Consider the following 25,459-nt stretch of genomic DNA (forward strand, 5'->3'; position numbering starts at 1 on the left):
CGTGAGCCTGGCACAAAAGAACATGGATTGAACTCAGGATCTCAGGCTTGAGAATCCACCATATCCCCCACAGCATAATCTTCTGGTCAGTGAGATTCATCTTTCCTTTTATTCCCTTTTTAATGTTTTATTTTACTTTTCTTTGTATTTTTATCAGATCAGGGTCCATCTCTAGCTCCTGCTGATGTTGGCTTCTGAGCCAGGGGCTAAAAGTTTGCAAAACTATTCTGGTGTCTCCCACACTTGTTTTGTTTTGATATTAGTTTCCTTTTAGTGAGAATACAAAGAAGAACCATGACATTGTTCAGATCTGCTTTATGATGGTGAAACGAAATTAGAGACCTTGGAAAGTCAGGCATAAAATCTGTTGGCATAAGCATTAAGGTATCTCTACCACCTTTTGATACTCATATTCTATGAACAAAGGTCATTAAAGTTATACATAATTAAAACTCTCAAAATTAGAACATTCTGAAAATTAATCAGAATCATTACTTACTGGTCAGCACTCTCTTATGGTGGTGCTGTGGACTGAAAGTGAAATCTCAGAGCCTCAAGCAGGAATGTTTTTGCATAGTGCTTATACTGTCTCCCCAGCCCCACTCTGGCATTTCTTATTTATTTATTTATTTTTGTTTCTATGTGCATCTTTATATGTTAACTCCTTTCACCCACCATTTTCCAGAAGTTAGTATGATGCCTACCAGACCTTCCAGAGCAGACAACACCATCAATGTGTCCTGGAGCTCTGATTCCCCAGAGCTCTGCCCCACTAGGGAAAGACAGAGACAGGCTGGGAGTATGGATTGACCTGTCAACACCCATGTTCAGCAGGGAAGCAATTATAGAAGCCAGACCTTCCACCTCTGCATACCACAGTGACCTTGGATCCATACTCCCAGAGGGTTAAAGAATAGGGAAGCTATCAGGGTATGGGATACAATACAGAGATCTGGTGGTGGGAATTGTGTGGAGTTGTACTCCTCTTATCCTATGGTTTGTCAGGGTGTCGTTTTTTTTAGAAAATGTATTTTTATTTGTTCTTTTTATTTTTTATATTTTTATCTTTATTTATTGGATAGAGACAGCCAGAAATCAACAGGGAAGGGGGTGATATAGAGGTAGAGAGACAGAGAGATACCTGCAGCTTTGCTTCACCGCTCATGAAGATTTCCCCCTGTAGGTGGGACCGGGGGCTCAAGCCTGGGTCTGTGCGCATTGTGTTACGTGCACTCAACCAGTTGCACCACCACCCAGCCCCCAGTGTTTCCTTTTTTATAAATAAAATAAAATAAATAATAAATAAAATGGAAACATTTACAAGACCATAGGATAAGAGAGGTACACATCCACACGTTGCCCACCCCCAGAGCTCCATTTCACACCCCCTCCCCTGATAGCTTCCCTATTCTTTATCCCTCTGGGAGTATGGACCCAGAGTCCTCTCTTTATCTAGTGGAGCAGAGCTCTGGGGTGGCAAGACTATAGGACACATTGATGGGGTCATCTGCCCGGGGAAGTCCGGTTGGTATCATGGTAACATCTGGAAGCTGGTGGCTTAAAAAAGAGTTAAGATATAAAGCAGAACAAATTGTTGACTAATCATGAACCTAAAGGAAATAATATTGCAGATGAAGATTTTGGGTCTCCATTTTGGAAAAAGCTTGTAGGTCTGTTTTAGGTATAGTCATAAGTGCGGTTTTATGAAATATCAAGAATTATCTTTGAGGGACCAGGTAAAGCACACATGTTACAGGGTACAAGGACCCAGGTTCAAGGCCTTATCTCTTGGTCAGGAGTCAGTGATTAAGATAAGAAGCCTACTTATAGTTTAGAAGCCCTTAGGCTCCCACAGCCTACAGAGAAGGAAATGAGTAACTCTCCATTGTGTAATCAACTACAATTTATATTTTACGCATAAGATTAGGCAGTTTTATATTCATCTTGTAGGCAAAGCAGAGCCTGACCATGCTGGAGTCCCTGCTCATGAGCAGAAAGGGGCTGACAGCTGGGAAACACAAAGCCATCATGGCAGCAATGTTCACCAGAAATGTGGAGAGCTGGTTAAGAAGACCCAGAAGAGTCTGGCAGACAGAGGAGAGGAAGTAGAAGAAGACAAAGGTGCTCACCAGGAGGAGGATGGTCTTGGTAGCCCTGGACTCAGGGGAGTGTCTGGAGGAGACCTTGTTCCTGTGAAGGTGCTTAACCCTCTGCTGGTGCCTGTGCAGGATGAGAAGCATGGAGACACTGGCCCAGAGCATGAGCCCCAGACACACTGCATCTGTGCAAAACAGCAAGGCTGTAAACACTGAGTTTGTAGTTTGGTCATTACGAACAGCAGAACAGAATATAAAGACTTTCATATCTGTGGTGTTTATTTTGTTCAGTGAAGCACTCAGATATATGGGAAACATGACATTTATCAGCATTTCAAGGACCCAGGACAGGGAAATGCAGATTCTTATGTACCTGGGAGATTTGTCCTTAATCCCTGCCCACCTGGAGATCCAGGGGCTGATGGTGATGGCCTGGGAGACACTCAGAAGGCAGGTGGTGCAGAGGGACACCCCCCTTCCCACTCTGTGTAGATATAAAACAAGTTTGCATTCAATATCGCTGGAAAAATGCCTCCACCCCAAGGCTGACATAGTATGGGGCACACCTTTGCTGAGGAGGGTCAAACAGTTGGCAAAGAGCAGGTGCTTCAGGATCAAGTTAGTGGGCCTTCCTCTGTGCTCAGTGAGGTGAAGAGAGACATACTGACAGAGGAGAGAGAGGTTCCCCAGGGCTCCTACTGCAGCTTGAATGAGGAACATCACTGCTAGTGCCACATCCCTGCCAATCATCCCCTGTGCCCCCAGGGATGATGCTTCTGTCGTGAACTTCTTCCTATCTGGGGCAGGTGGTGTGGGCTGAATGGATGCTGTCACCCAGTCCTGTGTCCTCCACTCACCATTGACTCCACCTGGAAACAGAGACAGCATCATATTCTCTGAGGAGAAGTATTGCAAGGTTCGAATAACTCTGGGAAAGCTACAGCATAAAAGGGCAGAATGGGTACTCTCTTCCCTGATCCAGCTTTCTAGTCCTTTTTCCAACTGAGACACCATCTTTCCAGATAATACCCACAAGAAGAATGCTGTTTTTTCATAAATGAATCTGGACTGGTCAAACAAAATGTTGATACCTTGCATAAACTTAGCTGTGATATTAAGAATCCCTTTTCCTCTTTCGGTACTAACTCTTGGTTTTCTTCCCCTCTAACTTCTTGGTTTTTATCTCTTTGAGTGCCCTTGATGGCTATTATAGTTCTGTTACTGATTTTCTCCTTGCCTCATTCAATTCCTCAAAAAGCGTATGCATGGCATTATCAATGTTTCAGTTCAGAAACTTTCTGTTCATCCCTACACCACTGTTCCTATGACTGACATGACATCTTTTGCTGACATAGACCCATAGACACTGTTCATTAATAAAATTAAAAAGGAGGAGATGTAGGACTATGTGAAAGCTTGGTAGACCTTAGGGGCGCTCTCCCATCCTTGGATGGAGGTCTGCAAAGACACCCCACTTGTTGGCCTCTCTTGTATAAGGATGAGCTAAGAGAGAAAAGTCTTCCATGACTCAGTTTCCCCTTATTAGTCTCTCATGCCCACAGAAAGCCTACAAGCCTCTCACACTTAGTTTCTCCTGCTAGCAGGCCAAATGGCTGCCTATTTGAGGTTCACTCAAAGTTCATTATAGTCAAAAAAAATTAATAAGTTCACAATAAGTTCACCTTTTGATCATATAGGAGAACTTAATCTATCATTGACCCTTGCCAGTACCTTGTCAGTGCGACCCCCATATCTATTTGCTTGCCTTTGATATCTATGATTTTCATCATGCCTTGTCTCTTTCTGTTTCATTTCATTCTACTGGTTTAGCCACTCTGTTTTTCTTAATACCTTTTTATAATTAAGATGCCATTCTGGAAAACAATTGCCTTGACCTTTTGGTATCATATCAATTCATGTCATTCCTATCCCTCTCCACTATAGGGGCAAGCTGACCTTTAAGAAACCTATAAATTCTGACATATTTGAAAATGTCCTTTGTTCTGTTTTCTATAAAACCTTGTGTTCTACCCTAAATAAACAGAGATTCCTATAAGGATCTCTCCAGGCACTTCCTTTCTTTCTACATGGTCCCTTGAACCAGTAGTAGGCCAGTGGTTTACCTCCTGATTGCAGGAACTCCATGTGAGTGCCAGAATTATATACCTTTCTCATATTTGGGAGCTACATTCTGCACTCATCCAACGTTCTCTAGTTCTATTTCCAAATATGACACCATCTCCCCAGACAGTACATTTGGTCTAACTGCAGGATAGCTGCTGTGCTTGGGCAAAAATCAGTAAAGTCATGGGCCCCTTGAAATATGCCTAAAAAGATAGAGAATCTGGAATAAATGGAACAATTCATAGAAACCTATGCACTTCCAAAACTGAACCAAGAAGAACTACAAAATCTAAATGCACCAATCACAGACAAAGAAATTGAAACCGTTATTAAGAATCTCCCCAACAACAAAAGTCCTGGACCAGATGGCTTCACAAACGAATTCTACAAAACTTTCAGGAAACAGTTAATACCCATACTTCTTAAGCTATTCCATAAGATTGAAGAAACAGGAATACTCCCTTCCACCTTTTATGAAGCCAAAATCACTCTGATACCAAAAGCTGATAGGGACAGAACAAAAAAGGAAAACTACAGACCAATATCTCAGATGAACATAGATGCCAAAATATTAAACAAGATCTTCGCCAACTGGATACAGCAACACATCAAAAAGATTGTTCATCATGACCAAGTGGGATTCATCCCAGGAATGCAAGGCTGGTTCAACATCCGTAAGTCAACCAATGTCATTCACCACATCAATAAAAGCAAAGCCAAAAACCACATGATTATCTCAATAGATGCAGAGAAAGCCTTTGACAAAATCCAACACCCATTCATGCTCAAAACTCTACAAAAAATGGGAATAGATGGGAAATTCCTCAAGATAGTGGAGTCTATATATAGCAAACCTACAGCCAACATGATACTCAATGGACAGAAGCTGAAAGCATTCCCCCTTAGATCGGGGACTAGACAGGGCTGTCCACTGTCACCGTTACTCTTCAACATAGTATTGGAAGTTCTTGCCATAGCAATCAGGCAAGAGAAAGAAATCAAAGGGATACAGATTGGAAGGGAAGAAGTCAAGCTCTCACTATTTGCAAATGATATGATAGTATACATAGAAAGACCTAAAGAATCCAGTAGAAAATTACTGGAAGTTATTAGGCAATATAGCAAGGTATCAGGCTACAAAATCAATGTACAAAAATCAGTGGCATTTCTTTACGCAAACACTAAATCTGAAAAAGAAGACATCCAGAAATTACTCCCATTTACTGTTTCAGCAAAATCAATCAAATACCTAGGAATAAAGTTGACCAAAGAAGTGAAAGACTTGTATGCTGAAAACTATGAGTCGCTACTCAAGGAAATAGAAACTGATACCAAGAAATGGAAAGATATCCCATGCTCATGGATTGGAAGAATAAATATCATCAAAATGAATATTCTCCCCAGAGCCATATACAAATTTAATGCAATACCCATCAAAGTTCCACCAAGCTTCTTTACGAGAATAGAACAAACACTACAATCATTTATCTGGAACCTGAAAACACCTAGAATTGCCAAAACCATCTTAAGGAAAAGAAACAGAAATGGAGGCATCACACTCCCAGACCTTAAACTATATTATAAAGCCATCATCATCAAAACAGCATGGTACTGGAACAAAAATAGGCACACAGACCAGTGGAACAGAACTGAAAGCCCAGAAGTAAATCCCAACACCTATGGGCATCTAATCTTTGATAAGGGGGCCCAAAGGATTAAATGGAAAAAGGAGGCTCTCTTCAATAAATGGTGCTAGGAAAACTGGGTTGTAACATGCAGAAGAACGAAATTGAACCACTTTATCTCACCAGAAACAAAAATCAACTCCAAATGGATCAAAGACCTAGATGTCAGACCAGAAACAATCAAATACTTAGAGGAAAACATTGGTAAAACACTTTCCCACCTACACCTCAAGGACATCTTTGATGAATCAAACCCAATTGCAAGGAAGACTAAAGCAGAAACAAACCAATGGGACTACATCAAATTGAAAAGCTTCTGCACATCCAAAGAAACTATAAAACAAACAGAGAGACCCCTCACAGAATGGGAGAAGATCTTCACATGCCAGACATCAGACAAGAAACTAATCACCAAAATATATAAAGAGCTCAGCAAACTTAGCACCAAAAAAGCAAATGACCCCATCCAAAAATAGGCAGAGGATATGAAAAAAACATTCACCACAGAGGAGATCTAAAAGGCTAACAAGCATATGAAAAACTGCTCTAGGTCACTGATTGTCAGAGAAATGCAAATTAAGACAACACTAAGATACCACCTCACTCCTGTAAGAATGGCATACATCAAAAAGGACAGCAGCAACAAATGCTGGAGAGGATATGGGGACAGAGGAACCCTTTTACATTGCTGGTGGGAATGTAAATTGGTACAGCCTCTGTGGAGAGCAGTCTGGAAAACTCTCAGAAGGCTAGACATGGACCTTCCATATGATCCAGTAATTCCTCTCCTGGGGTTATACCCCAAGGACTCCATAACACCCAACCAAAAAGAGGTGTGTACTCCTATGTTCATAGCAGCACAATTCATAATAGCTAAAACCTGGAAGCAACCCAGGTGCCCAACAACAGATGAGTCGCTGAGAAAGCTGTGGTATATATACACAATGGAATACTATGCAGCTATCAAAAACAATGAACCCACCTTCTCTGACCCATCTTGGACAGAGCTAGAAGGAATTATGTTAAGTGAACTAAGTCAGAAAGATAAAGATGAGTATGGGATGATCCCACTCATCAACAGAAGTTGAGTAAGAAGATCTGAAAGGGAAACTAAAAGCAGGACCTGATCAAATTGTAAGTAGGGCACCAAAGTAAAAACCCAGTGGTGAGGGATAGACATGAAGCTTCCTGGGCCAGTGGGGGGTGGGAGTGGGTGGGAGGGATGGGTCACAGTCCTTTGGTGGTGGGAATGGTGTTTATGTACACTCCTAGCAAAATGTAGACATATAAATCAGTAGTTAATTAATATGAGAGGGGGAAAATCAATTGTATGTCTCAAAGTTTCTCAAAACACAAACTGAATCCTTTTAATATATAGGCTGTGTATTTGATACGCGGACGCTCTCAAAAGCCTAGACCAAGTAGATTAGAAGCATCCAATAGCACAGCTATATACAAGATACTGGATACTGTACAGCAAACCATATCAAAAGGACTTTTCAAAGTTAACCCAATTAACAAATAATGTGATGATAACATCAACTATCGATTGTCTTTTTGAACCCTAAGACAGCAGGAACCTCACATCTCCACTATAGAGCCCCTACTTCCCCCAGTCCTGGAACCCTTGGATAGGGCCCACTTTCCCGTATGCATCTCCCAATCCAAACCAAATAATATTGCATCCGCCGATCACAACCTAACCAACGCAACGATTGCCACCTCAACATGCTTCACCTCAGACTGTGTCCAGAGACTTCACGTGTGGAATGACAACCCTTCAGCTTCATTACTCAGGTGAGACCTTTCCTTTTATAGTACACTCTAATTTCATCTCAGGTAGTTCACTTTCTAACAAAGTCCCATAACCTAGATATACACCAGTTACTGTGAGAGCTTATGTGCTCACGTATCCATAAACTACTGCAAAATATATACCTGAAAGCAGTAGTACACTAGAGTTTGCAGTGAGTACCTCCCTAACACTTCCTCTCCACTATTCCAAGCTTGGGATCCATGATTGCTCAACAAATTATTTGGCTTCGTATGTTAACTCTCTTTTCAATCACCAGGTTCTAGATGCCACCAGGATGCTGGCCAGGCTTCCCTGGATTGAAGACCCCACCAATGTGTCCTGGAGCTCAGCTTCCCCAGAGACACACCTTACTAGGGAAAGAGAGAGGCAGACTGGGAGTATGGACCGACCAGTCAACGCCCATGTTCAGCGGGGAAGCAATTACAGAAGCCAGACCTTCTACCTTCTGCAACCCTCAACGACCCTGGGTCCATGCTCCCAGAGGGCTAGAGAGTGGGAAAGCTATCATGGGAGGGGGTGGGTTATGGAGATTGGGTGGTGGGAATTGTGTGGAGTTGTACCCCTCCTACCTTATGTTTTTGTTCATTAATCCTTTCTTAAATAAAAAATTTTAAAAAAGAAATATGCCTAAAATAGACCCACTAGCCTTTTCCAAAATAGACATCACAAAACTCATCTGCTATATTCTTGCCTTTAGGTTCCTGACTATTAATCAGTTTGTTCTGATTTGTATCCTAAGGCTTTTTCAGACACCAAGTTGCAGATGGTACCATGATGCCAACTGGACTTCCCTGGGCAGTTTATCTCACTTACTGGAGACCCACCACTCCAGAGCCCTGCCCCAATAGGGAAATATAGGGACAAGCTCAGAATATGGATCAACCTGCCAACACCCATGTTAACGGGGAAGCAATTACAGAAGCCAGACCTTCCACCTTCTGCACTCCATAATGACTCTGGGTCCATACTCTCAGAGGGATAAAGAATAGGAAACCTTTCAAGAGAGCGCATGGAATATGGAACCCTGGTATTAGAAACTGTGTGGAATTGTACCCTTCTTATCCTATGGTCTTGATGATATTTTTTATTTTATAAAGAAAAAAAGAGAAATTGCAGATCACATGTACTGGGGAAAATGTAGTGGTCATGTTGAAGAGAGAGCATTAGGACACAACAATATTTGCAATCCTGAGGAACCCAAGCTTTCAGTTTCAATCTTCAACACTACCATAAACCAGAGGTGAACAGTGATAACTGAAAAAAATACCATATTAAAAACAAATAAATAAATAGAAACATAGTAGCAATCCAGGCTGTAGACATGGTAATACCTTCCAAGGAAGTTCTCTGGAATGATGAAAAATGGCTGTGAAAGAGAGTGGGAGACTCAAACACTTATGTCTGGTGAGCAAGTACAGAAACGCAAAAGACAGGAACTGTTGAACAAGCCTGTGGGATGGCCTGTGCAACGGCACACCCATCACAAATGCATGGTAAAGGAGTCTGAGGCAGAAACTAGATTACAATGATATTCAGATGGTGTGTTTATATACATACTGCTTCTTATGCTTCTAGCGTTTGCCCTTCTTCCATAGCCAGTCAACAGCGTCAGGTTAAGCCTGATGTAAAGTTTCGAGACCTCCTTTGAATCTGGAGAGGTGGCAGTCGTTGAACCAAATGGAAGACTTACTGGAGTGTACATGGCCGTATGCTAGGACCTGGGGATGTTGTGGATGTGAACACAGTGTAAAATGCTGTCTGTCGTAGTGTTCACTTCATCAGTTGAAATACCACATTTAGGGATTGATAGTGGGAGATTATCTCGTGTCTGGAAAGAACATCAAACATAGCACAGTACCTAGTACCCCTGCTGCCATGCCCCTCTCTCCTACCCCCTTTCTATGTCTACCTGGGAACACGGCCTCAGCAGAACCCCCAGACAATGGAGGTGTTCAGTGGGGACACAAGGACTCTCTCTTCACTGCCTTCTCCATCCAGATGCAGAGCAGTCCTCTACTCAAGCAACCCCACGTGAGTCACTTCCTGCCCAGCGCTGGGTGTTTCTCCTGGCTGGTGCTGCTCTAGATTACACTCCTGGAGGGATTCAATCTGCACCTCAGGAGCCATGAACATTGAGTCTCCGATTCCTGTAAGAGAAGTTGAACTGCAGGTTGACTTAACCTGCATCCTGAAGTACCCTGAAGTCAGATTCCTTTATCCTGGACCCACTGCCCCCTTCCCTGTCAGCAGGGAGATTTCCTGTTGCTCTGTGAGTGTTCAGGGATGGCTCAGAGTTCCTCCATCCTCATGGCCAGCCTGCTAGACCTCAGGGTCACCACCTCCTCCGTGGCTTTGGCACTAGTCAGGCTGAATCTAGACACTCAGACTTCAGGAGTGTAGAAGGCATGTCCTGATGTGATCAGCCACCAGAGTCCCCATCTGTCTTTTCTCCAACACACTCAACCTCTCAGACAGAAACAGACCAAACTCACCAGACTCCTTCCCTGTGTCAGGACCGCGGGCTCAGAGCAGTGCTCACTATGGCAGGACGTTCAAATGCAGGAGGCAGCCAGACCCTGATATATGGACTTGGGGTTCTGTCCCCTCAGCCCTGCAATTATCCTGTCACCTGTGGAGCCATGGGAGTGAGGGCTGGGAGGGAGAATGTTCCTGAAAACTTTCCTCTGAGTTATTAATTACCTAAATGGAATTTCAACTTTCTGGTTAGCACCCCTTGGGACGCAGTGGACGTGTTTGGCAGAGGGATTTTCTTGTCTCTGGTGCCTGGGGCGAGCTGGTCCCTGAGGAGGAGCAGGAAATGCTGACTCTGACAAGTGAGGGCTGGTGGGGAGTTCATGAGTCTCCCTGGACCTTCCTTTCCCTGGGAGTGCTTCTGCTAACAAGAGAACTTCCCTGAGCACATGCCAGGGACTGAGCTGTCAGGGAAGGTGCTAGAAGGTTAGTGGAATGGGACTAAAAACTGGGAGAATAGTTCAAGTGAAAATTAAAATGGCATCTAATGTAAATTTAAATAGAATTTATAATGAATTATTTTTTGGTTTGTTAATGATTGACAAGACTGAATCTCATTTTTAAAGAGATTTTATTCATTAATAAGAAAGATAGGAGGAGAGAAATTAAGAGCCAGACATCACTCTGGTACATGTGCTGCCAGGATTTGAACTCAGGACCTCATGCCTGAAAGTCCAGTAACTTACCCACTGCACCACCTTCTGGACCACCTGAATCTCATTTTTATGTTTAAGGCAGTAATCTATCCAGAAGTGTATCCTTGTATGTTATGAGTGGCTATGAGAGTTTCCTTTTCTGAACAGTTCACTACCATCAGTTTTTTTTTTTAATAATCTTGAATTTTTCTTTCTACTTGTAACTTCTTTCTATTTTGTGTGTGTTTTATTAGTGATTTCATAATGGTTAAGAATATTGTCAGAGGGAGTCGGGCAGTAGCACAGCACGTTAAGCACAAAGACTGGCATAATAGTTCCGGTTTGAACCCCTGGCTCCCCACCTGCAGGGGAGTCTCTTCACAAGCAGTGAAGCAGGTTTGCAGGTATCTATCTTTCTCTCTCCCACTTTGTCTTCCCCTCCTCTCTCCTTTTTTCTCTGTCTTATCCAACAACAATGACATCAGTAAGAACAACAATAATAACTACAATAATAAAACAACAAGGGCAACAAAGGGGGAATAAATAAATATAAAAATTTTATTTTTTTTAATTAAAAAAGGGTGTCGGGCTGTAGCACAGTGGGTTAAGTGCAGGTGACGCAAAGCTCAAGGATGGGCTTAAGGATCCTGCTTGGAGCTCTGGCTCCCCACCTGCAGGGGACTCATTTTACAAGCAGTGAAGAAGGTCTGCAGATGTCTATTTTTCTCCCCCCCTCACTTCCCCCTCCTTTCTCCACTTCTCTCTATCCTATCCAACAATGATGACAAAAATAATAACTACATCAATAAAACAAGGGCAGGGCAACAAAAGGGAATAAATAAAGTAAATATTTAAAAAATAATTTTAAAAAGTGAATATTGTAAGACAACAAGGGCACAATTGCATTCAGTTTCCTATACCAGCCTTTCATCTCCCACCATAAAAAAGAATCCTTCCTATTATTTTTTATGTTATTATTTAGTTAATACTGATTGACAATTCCTATCACCTGAGTTCTATATCCCATCCCCTCCATTGGAAACTTTCCTATTCTTTACCCTTCTGGGAGTGTGAATGCAAGATCATTATGGGGTGCAGAAGGTGGGAAGCCTGGCTTCTGTAATTGCTTCTCTACTGGACATGGGCATTGGCCGATTAGTCCACACTCCCAGCCTGTTTCTATGTTTCCCTATTGAGGCAGGGTTCTGGAAAGGTTAGATTTCAGGACACATTGGTGGAGTCATCTGAAGTCAGAACAGTGTTATAGTAGCATCTGTAACTTAGTGGCTTAAAGGAGCTAAGATATAAAACAGGACAGAAAGTTTAATAAAGGTAGGAATATAACAGATGAAATCAAGGGTCTTCATGTGGGTAGAAGCTAGAAGTCTCTTTTAGGTATGTCCCACAGGGCCAATGACTTCCAGAATTTCTCACTGAGACCAATAGCTAAGATGCAGGTGGACCAAATGTCTAGGAAGATGGTGTCAGAGTTGAAAAGAGGGTATTGTAACTTTTCTTACCAACCCCAGCAAAACCACATCACGGTTTGATTCATGTTTTACATGGGGGTATATTGTGAACTCTGGATCACCCCCCACTAGCTCTGGACCAAAGTGACCTTTGGTGTCTCCAATGCACCATAAATCTTGATTCAGGAATGCTAGCAGAACTTTAAGGAAGACATTCAGAATGAATGATGAACTCTAGGGATATAGCAATAGTATTAGGAGGACACTTCTTCTCACAGACACTTTTTGGAGGACAATGGATGGGTATTCTCCACCTCTCTGAGTGAGGGCCACAGACATTACTTACTGGCCCCTCGCTAAAATCAATATATATATATATTGATTATCATCTCAAAGGAGTCCCTGGGACAATGGCAGGTTTTTACTGGAAAAAAGTCAGTGATTTGGTGGGGATCATTAGCAACCTCTGATTCTCACGTCTTCCAGAGAATCATGACAAAACCCATGTTCATGTTGTATGAATTTAAAAAAAAAAAAGAAGAACCACCAAGATATGCTCCCCTTTGTGGGTCTAATGTGTGTTCGAGCCCAATTCTTTTAGCCACTGCTAGTTTTAAAACTCCCTGCCTCTACTGGATCATCGACAACCCAATCTGGGTCGAGCAGTGGCCTCTACCTAGGCAGAAATTGTCTTCCCTTAAAGAGCAGATCCAAGAGCAACTTGCTTGGGGTACATCTGCCCTTCTTGTAGCCCTTGTAATACCCCAGTATTTACCATCCAGAAAAAAATCCGGAAAATGGCGGTTACTTCAAGACCTCCACGTGGTAAGACGTTGTGCATCTGGGGCTTCCCCCAGGAGAGGCTTACCTCCTGCTTCTGCCATTCCAACCAGGGTTCCTATCATAGCCATGGATATATGGGACTGTTTCTTCTCCATACCCCTCCACCCCCGTGACTGTAAAGGCTTTGCCTTCTTGTCCCGGTGCTCAATTACTCTGGACCAGGGACTGGTTTGAGTGGGTGGTCCTGGCCCAGAACATGGCCAATAAGCCCACCGTTTTCCAGGAGGCCTTGAAAGCTGTCCTCCCCCCACATATAGAGAAAGGACTTTACATTTACCATCTTATGGATAATATTCTTATAGGGGAGAGGCCTCATACTGATCCCATTCCCCTCCATGACAGACTTATCCTTGCCCTCATAGCTGCAGGCCTTAAGGTTGTTCCAGATAGATAGATATAGATACAGATATATAGACTGCTCCATTTTATCCCACCCACCTGGGTACAGATTCCTGGGTACAGAGTTCACTCTTACCAACGTGTATCCCCTGAAACCTGTTCTTTCCTTTCCCCCCATTATCTCACTGTCTTCCCTACAAAGCTTCTTAGGTAACCTTAATTGGCTGTGCCCCTGGCTATCATTGCCCACAAGCACTCTTCAACCCCTCTTTAGTCTGCTCAAAGGTAATAAGAGTCCTGCCTCCCACAGGTGTCTGACACCCAGTGCCTCTGAGGCCCTCGGAAAGTTTAATCAGGCTGTATGAGATATGGAGCAGGCCAGATATGATCCCTCCTGACCTCTCCAGCTCCTAGTCTTTAATACTTCCCCTACTGTGGTTGGGGTGCTATACCAAGGATGTGGGCCCGTGGAGTGGCTGCAAACCCCCATGGGCAGCACTCCCCACCTTTTAACAGAACTAGATGCCCTTGCCTCTATGATTCACTCAGGCAGAGAGAAAGCAATCTAAGTATTAGGGAAAGAGCCTGATATCATCTCCATTGCCCTCTCCTTCTCCAACATGCAATAGTTAATGTGTAAACACACCCTCATTGCCATCAGCCTGGAGGGAGTCCCAGGACAATTAGACAAACCCTACCCTCAAAACAGATGAACTTCGGGCCTCCCCTGGCTGCTCTGGGTCGGCCCCAAACTCTTCCAGGACTCCCTTATCTCTAATGCCACCTTCACAGACAGTGGTGCTCAGGGAGCCACCACGGTCAGTTTTTATGACCCAGACTATACCCCGCCCTGATTCTCTTTGAGGAACTCCCTGGCAGTTCCCCTCGATTTGAATAATTACATGCTCTCTATCTTGCTCTTTACTACGTCAGAGACCCTTTCAATCTTTTCTCTGATAGCCTCTATGTCACTAACCTTCTCCACTGGCTCTTCGTTCCTTTGTCAAACTAGATGACAACCCTCTCTCCCCCCTCTTGATAGAAGTAGCTTTCACTATGGACTCGCGAAAATCACCAATTTATATCCAGCATATAAGCTCCCATAGCCCCCTCCCTGGTCCCCTTTTTGAGGGGAGCACTCTATCACCGATAAGGTCGCCTCTGCTGGAGCAATGACCCTATCCACTGAAGCTGCCAAAAATTTCCATGAGCAAACCCATACCAATCTTAAAGGCTTACAAGTGCACTTCCCAGGCATTCCTAAAGCCCAGCTTAAATGCATTATTAATACCTGCTCCTCCTGAACCTCCCTTATCAGAACCCTTTTTTTAGAAAAAGTAAAAATTGGGAGTCAGGCGGTAGCACAGTGGGTTAGGGATAGGTGGCACCAAGCACAAGGACCAGCATAAGGATCCCGGTTTGAGCCCCCGGCTTCCCTCCTGCAGTGGAGTCGCTTCAAAAGCTGTGAAGCTGGGGTTCCAGATGACATCAGGATGCTGGCCAGGCTTCCCTGGATTGAAGACCCCATCAATGTGTCCTGGAGCTCCACTTCCCCAGAGACCCATCCTACTAGGGAAAGAGAGAGGCAGACTGGGGGTATGGACCGACCAGTCAATGCCCATGCTCAGCGGGGAAGCAATTACAGAAGCCAGACCTTCTACCTTCTGCAACCCTCAATGACCCTGGGTCCATGCTCCCAGAGGGATAGAGAATGGGAAAGCTACTGGGGAGGGGGTGGGATAAGGAGATTGGGGGGTGGGAATTGTGTGGAGTTGTACCCCTCCTACCCTATGGTTTTGTTAATTAATCCTTTCTTAAATAAAAAAAAAATTTTTTTAAAAAAAGCTGTGAAGCTGGTCTGCAGGTGTCTATCTTTCTCTCCCCCTCTGTCTTCCCTCCTCTCTCCATTTCTCTCTGTCTTATCCAGAAATGATGACAACGATAACAATAATAATATTAACCTCAACAATAAAAAACAATAAGGGCAACAAAAGGGAATACATAAATAAATAAAACTATTAAAAAAGTAAAAATAAAAAAATATACCAGTGATACAGCTCCACTCTACACCCACCACCAGATTTCTGTGTTCTTGTCTACTCAGATAACCCTCATGGTTCTCAGAAAGTCTCAGACCATTGGGCCTCTTTCTTCCTTCCTTGGAACTTTGTGTTTTGATTTATATTCCACAAGTAAACAACACCATATGGTAGTAACATGCTCCTCTGTCCATCAGTTCTGCCCCAAAGGACAGAATGCCAGTCTTCTGGTGAGAGCACTACCCTTATCATGTGCCCATGACTTTGTGCAGTCATCTGCACACAGACAACAACAGGTGGGTTGACGGTCTCATTTATTCAAGTTGAGAAAGAGCACAGCCTGGGAAAGTGTCAGGGGAGAACAGCATTTAGAGAAGAGAAATGTGCCTTTGTGTTTCCCCCTTCTGCCATCCCCTGATTGTCCAGGTCATTTCTGAACAGGGGCCGAGTCCTGTGTGCGGCTCTGACCCGGGAGAGGGGGCGGCCTCCGCCACATGCAGGGGGTCACAGCTCTAGTCGTCTGCAGAGTTGTCCTGGGGCTGCAGGTTGAGCTGGGCAGATGTCCTGAAAATAGGGAGGCAGAGCGGCTCATTGCTGGCTACAGATTCCTGCTGCCCTTCATCCTTGGGCTTCAGGGAGTACTGAACGCGCTGACTCTGCTTCTTCTTGGCCTCCAGGCTGCGCACGGTGCCCAGGTGGGCCTGCATCTGCTCCAGGACCTTCTGCTCTCCCTCCAGGAAGTGAGTCCTGAGCAGGTCACAGAGCTGAGGGGGAAGAGAAAGGCTGAGGCCAAGCAGAGGAGACTCCATTGAACTCTTCACCCAGCAGCCCTACCCTCCCCTGGCCTCCAGCATGGGGCTTCCTGTGCTGTGTGGGTGGAGCCACCAACACCAGGAAAGGGGTTTTCTGTGTGTGTGTGTGTGTGTGTTGCGTGTAACCAAAGGATGAAAAGCTGAGGACAGACACGTCCTCCGGGGAACTCTGGTTCCCAGCAGAAAGTCCTGCAGAGCAAGCCTGGCACAGTAATGTGCTCTGGTCCCAGAGAGATGCCCGACGCAGTGGTTGGGTCCCTCTCCTTTGCATTCAGGTCTCTAACCAGCTCCCCTCCCTCGCTCCTATCGCATCCTGGAGCTCCAGCCTGAGGGGAGAGCTGATGGTTTTGAGATGTGCTGACACCTTGAAATCCTTCTAAGGAGACAGCATAATGATGACACAAGATAGATTCAGTGTCTAAGGCTCCAGGTTCCCAGGTGAAATCTACAGCATGTCCATAAACCAAAGCTGGTCAGCACTGTGGTTGAAAAAGAATATCTGCTTTCATTCCCACTGTCTCATCCTTGTGTCATGAACACTTTCACGGGGTGAGCACGTGACCTTGGCATTGAAGACCAAGGTGACAGGGGCAGAGAGCAGACCCAGGACACTTCCTCTGTCCCCTGCTCATCTGGGATGGCCCTGAGGGGAGACTTTTCTTTCTTTTTTTTTTAAATTTATTTCTTTATTGGGGAATTAATGTTTTACATTCAACAGTAAATACAATAGTTTGTACATGCATAACATTCCCCAGTTTCCCATTTAACAATAAAACCCCCACTATGATCTAGGGAATGTTATGCACGTTCAAACTATTGTATTTACTGTTGAATGTAAAGCATTAATTCCCCAATAAAGAAATAAATTATTTTAAGAAAAACCCACTATGTCATTTATCATCCTTCATGGACCTGTATGAGGGGAGACTTTTCAACCTGATGCTTCAGCTAACAAATCCCACTCAGCTCGGCTGTGAAACTGCCCTCCCCAGGCCTGCACCCCCTCTGCAGGGAGCTCCAGGAAAGAACCAGAAGTAAACTGCCCCCACCTGGTCTGCAGAGGCACCTCCAGGACTGAGGGGATTGAGGACACCTTCCTTGGCAGGAAGCAGATGCCTCCTCTCCTCGCTGCAGGGGGGCCTGTCTCCATGTGCACACTTCCTGTCTCTCCACCCTCCTCACTAGAGACCTGAGGTCCCAGAGGCAGAAGAGAGAGACCAGAAGGGAGAGAAATCTGCTGCTCTGCAGGTCAGAGTCCCCAAGTGCCCTGAGTCAGCCCCTCATCTGTCTGTCTGTCCCCACAGTGATGGTCTTCTGTCCACAGCCTGTGGATCCAAGGCCCAGGCACAGGGTGTAATCTCCTGCCCAGGGAAATCCTGGTCTGGGGAGACCAGGGTGACAGAAGTCCTCACCTCAGATTTCCCAGTGTTGGAAGCTTGTGTGTAGAGAATCCTGACAGCCAGGTCCAGCTCCTTCTCCAGATTCATGGCATATTCCATCACACTCAGGACTCCCTTCCACTTCCGTGGCTTTCTCTCCTGCACAGAACACAAAGAGAGCTCAGATCTGGCCACTGGGGGTGGGGGACCAGGTAGTGGTGCACCTGGTTAAGCACACACTACAGTGCACAAGGATCTGGGTTCAAGCCCCTGGCCCCCAGCTGCAGGGGTAGGTTTCACAAGTGCTGAAGCAGGACTGCAGGTGGCTCTCTGTCCCCCTTTCCTGTCTCAATTTCTGTCTCTGTCCAATAGTAAATAAGTGAAATAAAAAAAAGACACCAAGATATTAAGAGGAAAAAAAAAAAGACTGGCCACTGTGCCCAGTGGGGCTCCATCCCCTCCCTCCCACACTGGGGCTGCACCCAGACTCACATGAAATTTTATTTTATTTTTTTGCCCCCAGGGTGATTGCTGGGGCTCGGTGCCTGCACCACGAATCTACTGCTCCTGGAGACCATTTTTTCCCTTTTTGTTGCCCTTGTGTGGTTTTTTTTTTTTTTTTGGTTTGTTTTTTTATCATTTTTTAAAAATTTATTTATTTTCCTTTTTGTTGCCCTTGTTGTTTAACATTGTTGTGATTATTAACGTCGTTGTTGTTGGATAGGACAGAGAGAAATGGAGAGAGGAGGGGCAGACAGAGAGGGGGAGAGAAAGACAGACACTTGCAGACCTGCTTCACCGCCTGGGAAGCGACTCCCCTGCAGGTGGGGAGCCGGGGCTCGAACCGGGATCCTTACGCTGGTCCCTGCGCTTCGTGGTTTTAATTTTTACAAGCACTGGGGTCACTGTTGGGGTCCAGTGCCTGCACGGGGAACCCACGGCCCGGCAGCAAGGCCTCCTTTCCCTTTAGTCTGACAGCACCGAGCAGGACAGAGCGCCGGGAGGCGGCTGGAGAGACCTGCGGCGGCCACGCGTCGCCGCTCCGGAAGTCCCGCCCCCCGGAGACCCGGGTCTTGAACACGTGTCCCCGCTGTGGGGACCCGAGCACAGCACCCAGTGTGACCCCACCCAGCCCCGAGATATTTTTATTCGAAGACTGGACACAACCCGAGCAGGGGGGCGACCCTACCCCGGCCAGGCGGGCCTGCAGCTCCCGGGAGCCTCGGGAGAGAGACCCTACCCACCACTCTCCGCGGCCCAGGGGCTGTGGGCAGCGCGCCCCCTCCCGAGCTCTGGACTTACAGGCATGCGGAATAACATGTCGCCTCTGTAGTTCTCCCTCACCGTCGTCAACAGCCTGAAGTAGCCCTCCTGCCTCTCCTCCGACAGCTCGCACAGGAACAGGCCCCCCTCCTCCAGGGCGCCGGCGGCCTTCAGCAGATGCAGACCCTGCGGGGGACGTTGGGGTGGGGGGTGCCCTGGGCGAGACCCGCAGGCCGGGCCCAGCAGGGAGGGGGCGGGGAGGCCTGGGCCTTACCACGGGCGCGTACAGTCGGAAGGCCCGGTAGTGCAGGTACAGCGCGTCCTTCATCACCTTGTCCAAACCCAGGTAGATCTGACCACGGACGTAGGGCTGCATGGCTGCGGCTCCCGGTTCACTGCGGAGCAGATGCGCAGATGCACGTCTGAAGGCGGCGCGGGAGCGTGCGGGAGGCAGAGCCATGCGCACAGAGGCCCTCGAGCCTGAGGCTGCAAAGCTGGGCATTCGGGCCCTGTCCCGCCATAGTCCAGACCTGGGGAGTGGGGAGTGGGGAGTGGGGAGTGGGGAGAGAGAGGGAAAGGAAGGAAGGAAAGAAGGAAAGGATGCTGTGGAAAACTACCAGGGAGCGCCCCGGGGCACTTGAAGCAGGAGGTGCGGGGCCCTGTTCCTCTGAAGACCTGGAGCCTCAGCAGACACGAGTGACCCAGTGCCCAGACGGGGCCTCAAGGAGCGGGCAACAGGGGGGCCACCAGCCAATCCGGGCACGGGGGGTGTGGCCTGGAGGCTGCCTGTCCAATCCGGAGCAGAGCCCTGGCCACGCTCATGGGGGGGAAGCCCCGCCCACAGTCCCAGACTGCAGCGAGAGGAGGGTGGCAATGGGCGTCTTCCCTGGGTGCCAGGGCCTTGGGGCTCCTTCTGGGAGGTCACAGGTCCTCACACCAGCCGGGTTCTCGGTTCTCACGCCATGGACACTGACGAGAGAAAAGAACGTTCTGAGGAAAGAGTACATAGCATAATGGTTATGCAAAGAGAATCTCATGCCTGAGGCTCCAAAGTGCCAGGTTCAATTCCCTGCACCACCATAAGCTACAGCTGATCAGTGCTCTGATTACAAAAAAAAAAAAAAGAGGAGGAGGAGGGGGAGGGGGAGGAGGAGGAGGAGGAGAAGGAGAAGGAGGTCCTGAGACAAAGCATGGGGAGAGAGTTTGTGCTCAGGTCCCTGAGCTGCCTCCCCAGGGAGCCCATCCACAGGAAGAGGGGGCAGGGCACGGGCAGGTGGTCCTGCAGTGTGGGATGGGGTCAGACCCAGGCCACTAATGGAGTTGGGGCACGATGTAGATGGGGCACCCAGGGAGGAGAGTTCGGCGCCCTCACAGCTGCTGGATACCCTCCACTTCATTGTTGCCACAGGAAACCTCCACCACGAGGCTGCACACTCCCAATTTATTTTATTAAAGATTTGGCTTACTGGACAGGAGTAGATAGTGTATTTGTTATGCAAAGAAACTCTCATACCTGAGGCTACAAAGTCCCGGGTTCAATCCCCCACACTATAAACCAGAGCTGAGTAGTGTTTTGGTAAACAAAAAAAATTTTTAATTGGCTTATTAATGAGAAGCAAAATAGAAGCAGAGTATCACTTTTAGTATATGTGCTGCCTTGAATGGAACTTGGGGTAAGAATGCCTCATTGACAGGCTGGGAGTATGGATTGACCTGTCAATGCCCATGTTCAGCTGGGAAGCAATTACAGAAGCCAGACCTTCCATCTTCTGCATCCTATAATGGCCCTGGGTCCATGCTCCCAGACGGATAGACAATAGGAAAGCTATCAGGGGAGAGGATGGAATACAGAGCTCTGGTGGTGGGAATTGTGTGCCGTTGTACCCCTCTTATCCTATGATTTTTTCAGTGTTTCCTTTTTATAAATAAATAATAAAAAAGAAAGAAATGGGCTGGGGGTATGAATGGGTCTGTCTATGCCCATGTTCAGTGGAGAAACAGTTACAGAATCCAGAACTCCCACCTTCTGCACCCCCAATAGAATTTGGTCCGTACTCCCAGAGGATAAATAACAAGTTTCTAATGGAAGGGATGGGACACAGAATTCTGGTCATGGAAACCATAAGGAAACACACCTCTATCATAACTATACCACTTAGATTCTTGTAAATCAATGTTAAAATCATTAATAAAAAATAAAATAAGAAAGTAAAAAAAAGAAGAATGTCTCATTGAGAGTCCAATTCCTTATCCACTGCATCACCACCCAGACCCTTCACTTTCTTTCTTTCTTTCTTTCTTTCTTTCTTTCTTTCTTTCTTTCTTTCTTTTTCTTTCTTTCTTTCTTTCTTTTTTTTTTTTTTTTTGACAAGATCACTGCTCTGCTGTCTCCTCTGCTGGTGCTGAGGATCAAATTTGGGAGCTCACAGTTCAGGCATGAAGGCGTTTAGCAGAACCACCATGCTCCCCCACCCCCAGCCCACTGTCCCACTCTGACTTCTCCAGACCCACCGAGAGCACTGGCTGTCAGGACTGGCTCTTCATGGTGCCCGTCACAGTCCCTACCGGCATCCTTTATTCACTGATGTGCACAGTTGGTGCAGGAGGCCTGGAGTCTGCAGAGGGCCAGGGCCAAGGGCAAAGCACAGTCAGGAAACTACAACCTATTTCTCTGCACTCAAAATTCCCACCTTTTCTCACAAAAATGTTTTAGACATTGACAAATGATGCATGGAGACATGCTAGTGTGGGGATGGGCATTTTCTTTTTTTCTTTTATTTCTTCCATTCTGCAAGGGGGATGCTTCCCAAGGGCTGGGGCAGTGCTGCAGGGTTCTCTACCTTCTGACTTTTTCACACGTCCCCTATCTCTTCACTCTCTCCAGCTTCATTATTCTGGTGAGACCATAGGACTCCTTAACTCCATGTCAAATGGCATACTTCTTAACAAAACCTCAAAACCTACATCTAGCCCTGGGCCCATGAGATAGAGCATATGTGCATGTAACATAAGTTAGGGGGAAATACATACCTTAAATAAAAGTGCACCATAATTTGCAGTGAGTCAATAAATGAAGCAAGAAAGTATGAAGACACCTTAAAGTACCTAATGAAACAGTTTATACTTAGACCTAGACACCCTCCTCACCTACTTCCTGATACACATCCCCCAATCACTCTAAAGCTAACCATGTCAGATCACCCCAAAGCTAGCCGTGTCAGACAAAATAAGGACTACAAAGGCTGAATAAGGGCAAGGGACTGGCATACTTTAATGATGACTCTTTAGTCATTATCAGGCCTCCCCATCAGCTGGGGCCCTGGTCAGGGAGCCCCAGAGTTCCCACCCAGACATGATAGGCCTAGACCTCTAACAGATCCCTCTCACCACTGTCACTGGTCATCTCCATCAGGAACAACATAATGAACTCCTTTGTGGGTCCCTGTAGGACCTTGTCCTCAAGATGGATCAGTAACAGTAGGGAATGTTCCATTCTCCAAAGGAAGGTTGAACAGCACACTCTACCTAATACCCAAGGAAGGTGGGTCCTGAAATTACTGCAGCTTGGAATGTTCTTAGCTGTGACTACAGAATGCGAGCTCAGACCTACAGGGATTCAGAGGTTACTTATATAGGCTCCTGTGATGAACATGGGCCCCAGATTAAATTGATGTGATTTACAATATTCTTCTACTTTCCCTGTATTTGGGAGCTACTCTCTTCCCTGATTCATCTTTCTAGTGCTTTTTCCAACTATGACACCTCTCCCCAGACAATAACCTGGACACACCTGCATATTAGATGTCAGGCTCAGGAAAAAGCTAGGAAAGTGATGGGCTTCTTGGAATATACCTGAATCAGACTTACTAGATTTTTCCAAAACAGAGACCCCAAATCTTCATCTTCAATATTCCTGCTTTTAAGTTCATGATAAGTAGACAATTTGTTCTGCTTTATATCTTAACTCTTTTTCAGCCACCAAGTTCCAGATGCTATCATGATGCCAACCAGACTTCCCTGGGTAGATGACCCCACCATTGTGTCCTGGAGTCTCCACTTCCCCAGAGCCCTGCCCCACTAGGGAAAGAGAGAGACAGGCTGGGAGTATAGTTCAACCTGTCAACACCCATGTTCATCGGGGAAGCAATTATAGAAGCCAGACTTTCCACCTTCTGCACCCCATAATGCTCTTGGTCCATGCTCCCAGAGGGATAGAGAATAGGGAAGCTATCAAGGGAGGGGATTGGATATGGAGCTCTCGGGATGGGCATTGTGTGGAAATGTACCCCTCTTATCCTGTAGTATTGTCGATGTTTCCATTTTGTAAATACAAAATTATAAAAAATTATATAATATATAAATTATAAAAACTAATTTTATTGTTAAACATAAAAAAGCAAAAGAAAGGGATAAAGAGGACAGAGGGTAGATAGCATAATGGTTATGCAAATAGACTCTCATGCCAGAGACTCTAATGTCCCAGGTTCAATCCCCCACACCACCATAAGCCAGAACTGAACAGTGTTCTGGTGAGAGAGAGAGAGAGTAAAAAAAGTTTTTAAAAAGAAAGGGATAAAGAAAGAAAGAGAGGAAATAAGTGGTCACCTGGAGCAGTGGAGGCTTCCAGCAGGCACAAAGCCCCAGTAATAACCCTGGTGTCAATAGACAAAAAAGTTCAAAATGACTTCCTCATGCTCAGTGCTCCAGTGGACACAGCTGGGGGTGCAGGGTTCCCACGTCCTTTGGTTGAATCCCCAACTTTGGCCCTGTCTGGGGTTCTTCAGGCTTTCCTTAGCCCACCACACAAATATCAGACTAGAGGCAGAGCCTCCCCCCACCCCATGCTCACTTAGTGAAAGTAAGAATTAAGAAGGTCTGTACTCTACACAGCTGGCAGACATGGGCCTGTGCTGGCTACACCAATGGCCAGGCCGAATGCTGTGCTGGGCCTCACAGGAACCACCACCTGAGCACCCAAGAAAGAGACTGGGCTAAGGAGCCCCACAGGAGGGCTGGACAGAGGGCTTCCTGGGAGCCCTAAGCTGGAGGCTGCCCTGGTGGTGGGGAGAGGAGGTCTCTTCAGACCTCAGTGCTGATTCCTGCTGCTGTGGGGTTGACTCCGGTCCAGTTCCAAGCACTAGTTCAAACATCAGCCCTGGAAAAAGCCTCCCCAATGTCTGCAATGGTTCCTGGCTTTCTGTGGCTTCCTCCTTAAGGAAGGAGACAGCCCCAGAGAGGAAAGTGGGGCTCTCCCAGAAAGTGTGCCCCAACAAGTGCTCCAGTGAGAGCTTTTTCCCTGCAGAGCTGAGAGGGGGCTCAGTCCTGTGACCTCACTTTATGGAGGTGGCCCTGGCAAGGACCCAGGTTCAAACCCCCTGGTCCCCACCTGCAGGGGGAATGCTTCACATGTAGTGAAGCAGGGCTGCAGGTGTCCCTCTGTCTCTCTCCCTCTCTATCCCTGCCTCCCCTCTCAATTTCTCTGTCCCTATCAAATTAATTAATTAATTAATTAAAATAAATAAATAAACCTTTACTTTCTTTTCTGGATGGTTTTGTTGTCGTGATACTCTTTGCTACGTCTATGGAGAATTCTATGCCACCAAAGAGACTGTCAATGAATTGGCACTTCAAGCCATGAGGTCTTCCTCCTCAGCACCATTACCAGTCAGAGATTAACAGTCAACAGTGCGGTGTTTTACAGATGTCAGTCCAGGTGTCCATTCACCAGAGTTCCCAGAGAGCTGGTCCTCCTCCTTCTGCTACAGAGGGGACGACACCTTGAAGATGGGTATTGGCTTATTAATATATGTTTATCAGGCCCAGGAAGAATCTCAAGTGCAATACCAACAACAGGACTCACATGCCCCAGTTCCCAAAAGTTTCTACTTCAAACCACAGTACACTGTGAGCATTGGAGTGATTCTTCTGCTCATCTGTCTCTCATGGAGAACTCCATCTCAAATAAAATATTAATAAGAGGAGTCAGGTGGTGGTGAACCTGGTTAATGCACACACTACAGTGCTCAAGGACCTGAGTTCAAGCCTCTTAGGTGACACTTCTTGGAGTACAGCTCTGAGGACTGAGCTCTCCCTCCTCTTCCCTGGGATAAAGCACTGGATTCTCAGCTATGAGGTCCCCAGTTCAATCCCCAGCAGCACATATACCAGAGTGATGTCTGGTTCTCTCTCTCCTTTCTCATGAATAATTAAATTATTTTTAAAAAATAAAATAAAAAAGAGGCAGGTCCCAAGCATCTCAAGCACATGCTCTAGAATCACATCTGAGCCCTGCAAGGCTCACAAAAACCAGGCTGGAGACATTACTCTAAGAAATGGCTTTGTTTCCAAAAAGAATCCTTCCTTCCAGCTCAACAGCTGGGGTCACATTCAGATGCTGCCGGCTCTGGTCTATGAGAACCAGAGCACC

The 25,459-nt window shown here is 46.1% G+C and overlaps 2 protein-coding genes across 2 annotated transcripts; both read right to left on the minus strand.

Annotated features, from left to right (window-relative positions):
* Window positions 1-1,904: 1,904 nt before the first annotated feature.
* Window positions 1,905-2,648, minus strand: LOC132532706 (vomeronasal type-1 receptor 4-like). Its single transcript, XM_060171038.1, has one exon. The coding sequence runs from the start codon at window positions 2,646-2,648 to the stop codon at window positions 1,905-1,907; it is 744 nt and encodes a 247-aa protein (XP_060027021.1).
* A 13,227-nt stretch (window positions 2,649-15,875) lies between these two features.
* Window positions 15,876-19,422, minus strand: LOC132536903 (ferritin light chain-like). The gene is made up of 4 exons (XM_060186381.1): window positions 19,307-19,422; window positions 19,072-19,218; window positions 17,803-17,928; window positions 15,876-16,342 (listed from the first exon to the last, which is right to left on the minus strand). The coding sequence occupies exons 1-4, from the start codon at window positions 19,406-19,408 to the stop codon at window positions 16,091-16,093; spliced, it is 627 nt and encodes a 208-aa protein (XP_060042364.1). The 5' UTR covers window positions 19,409-19,422; the 3' UTR covers window positions 15,876-16,090.
* Window positions 19,423-25,459: the final 6,037 nt, after the last annotated feature.

Source organism: Erinaceus europaeus, chromosome 2, assembly GCF_950295315.1.
Source record: "Erinaceus europaeus chromosome 2, mEriEur2.1, whole genome shotgun sequence".
Classification (NCBI taxonomy): domain Eukaryota; kingdom Metazoa; phylum Chordata; class Mammalia; order Eulipotyphla; family Erinaceidae; genus Erinaceus; species Erinaceus europaeus.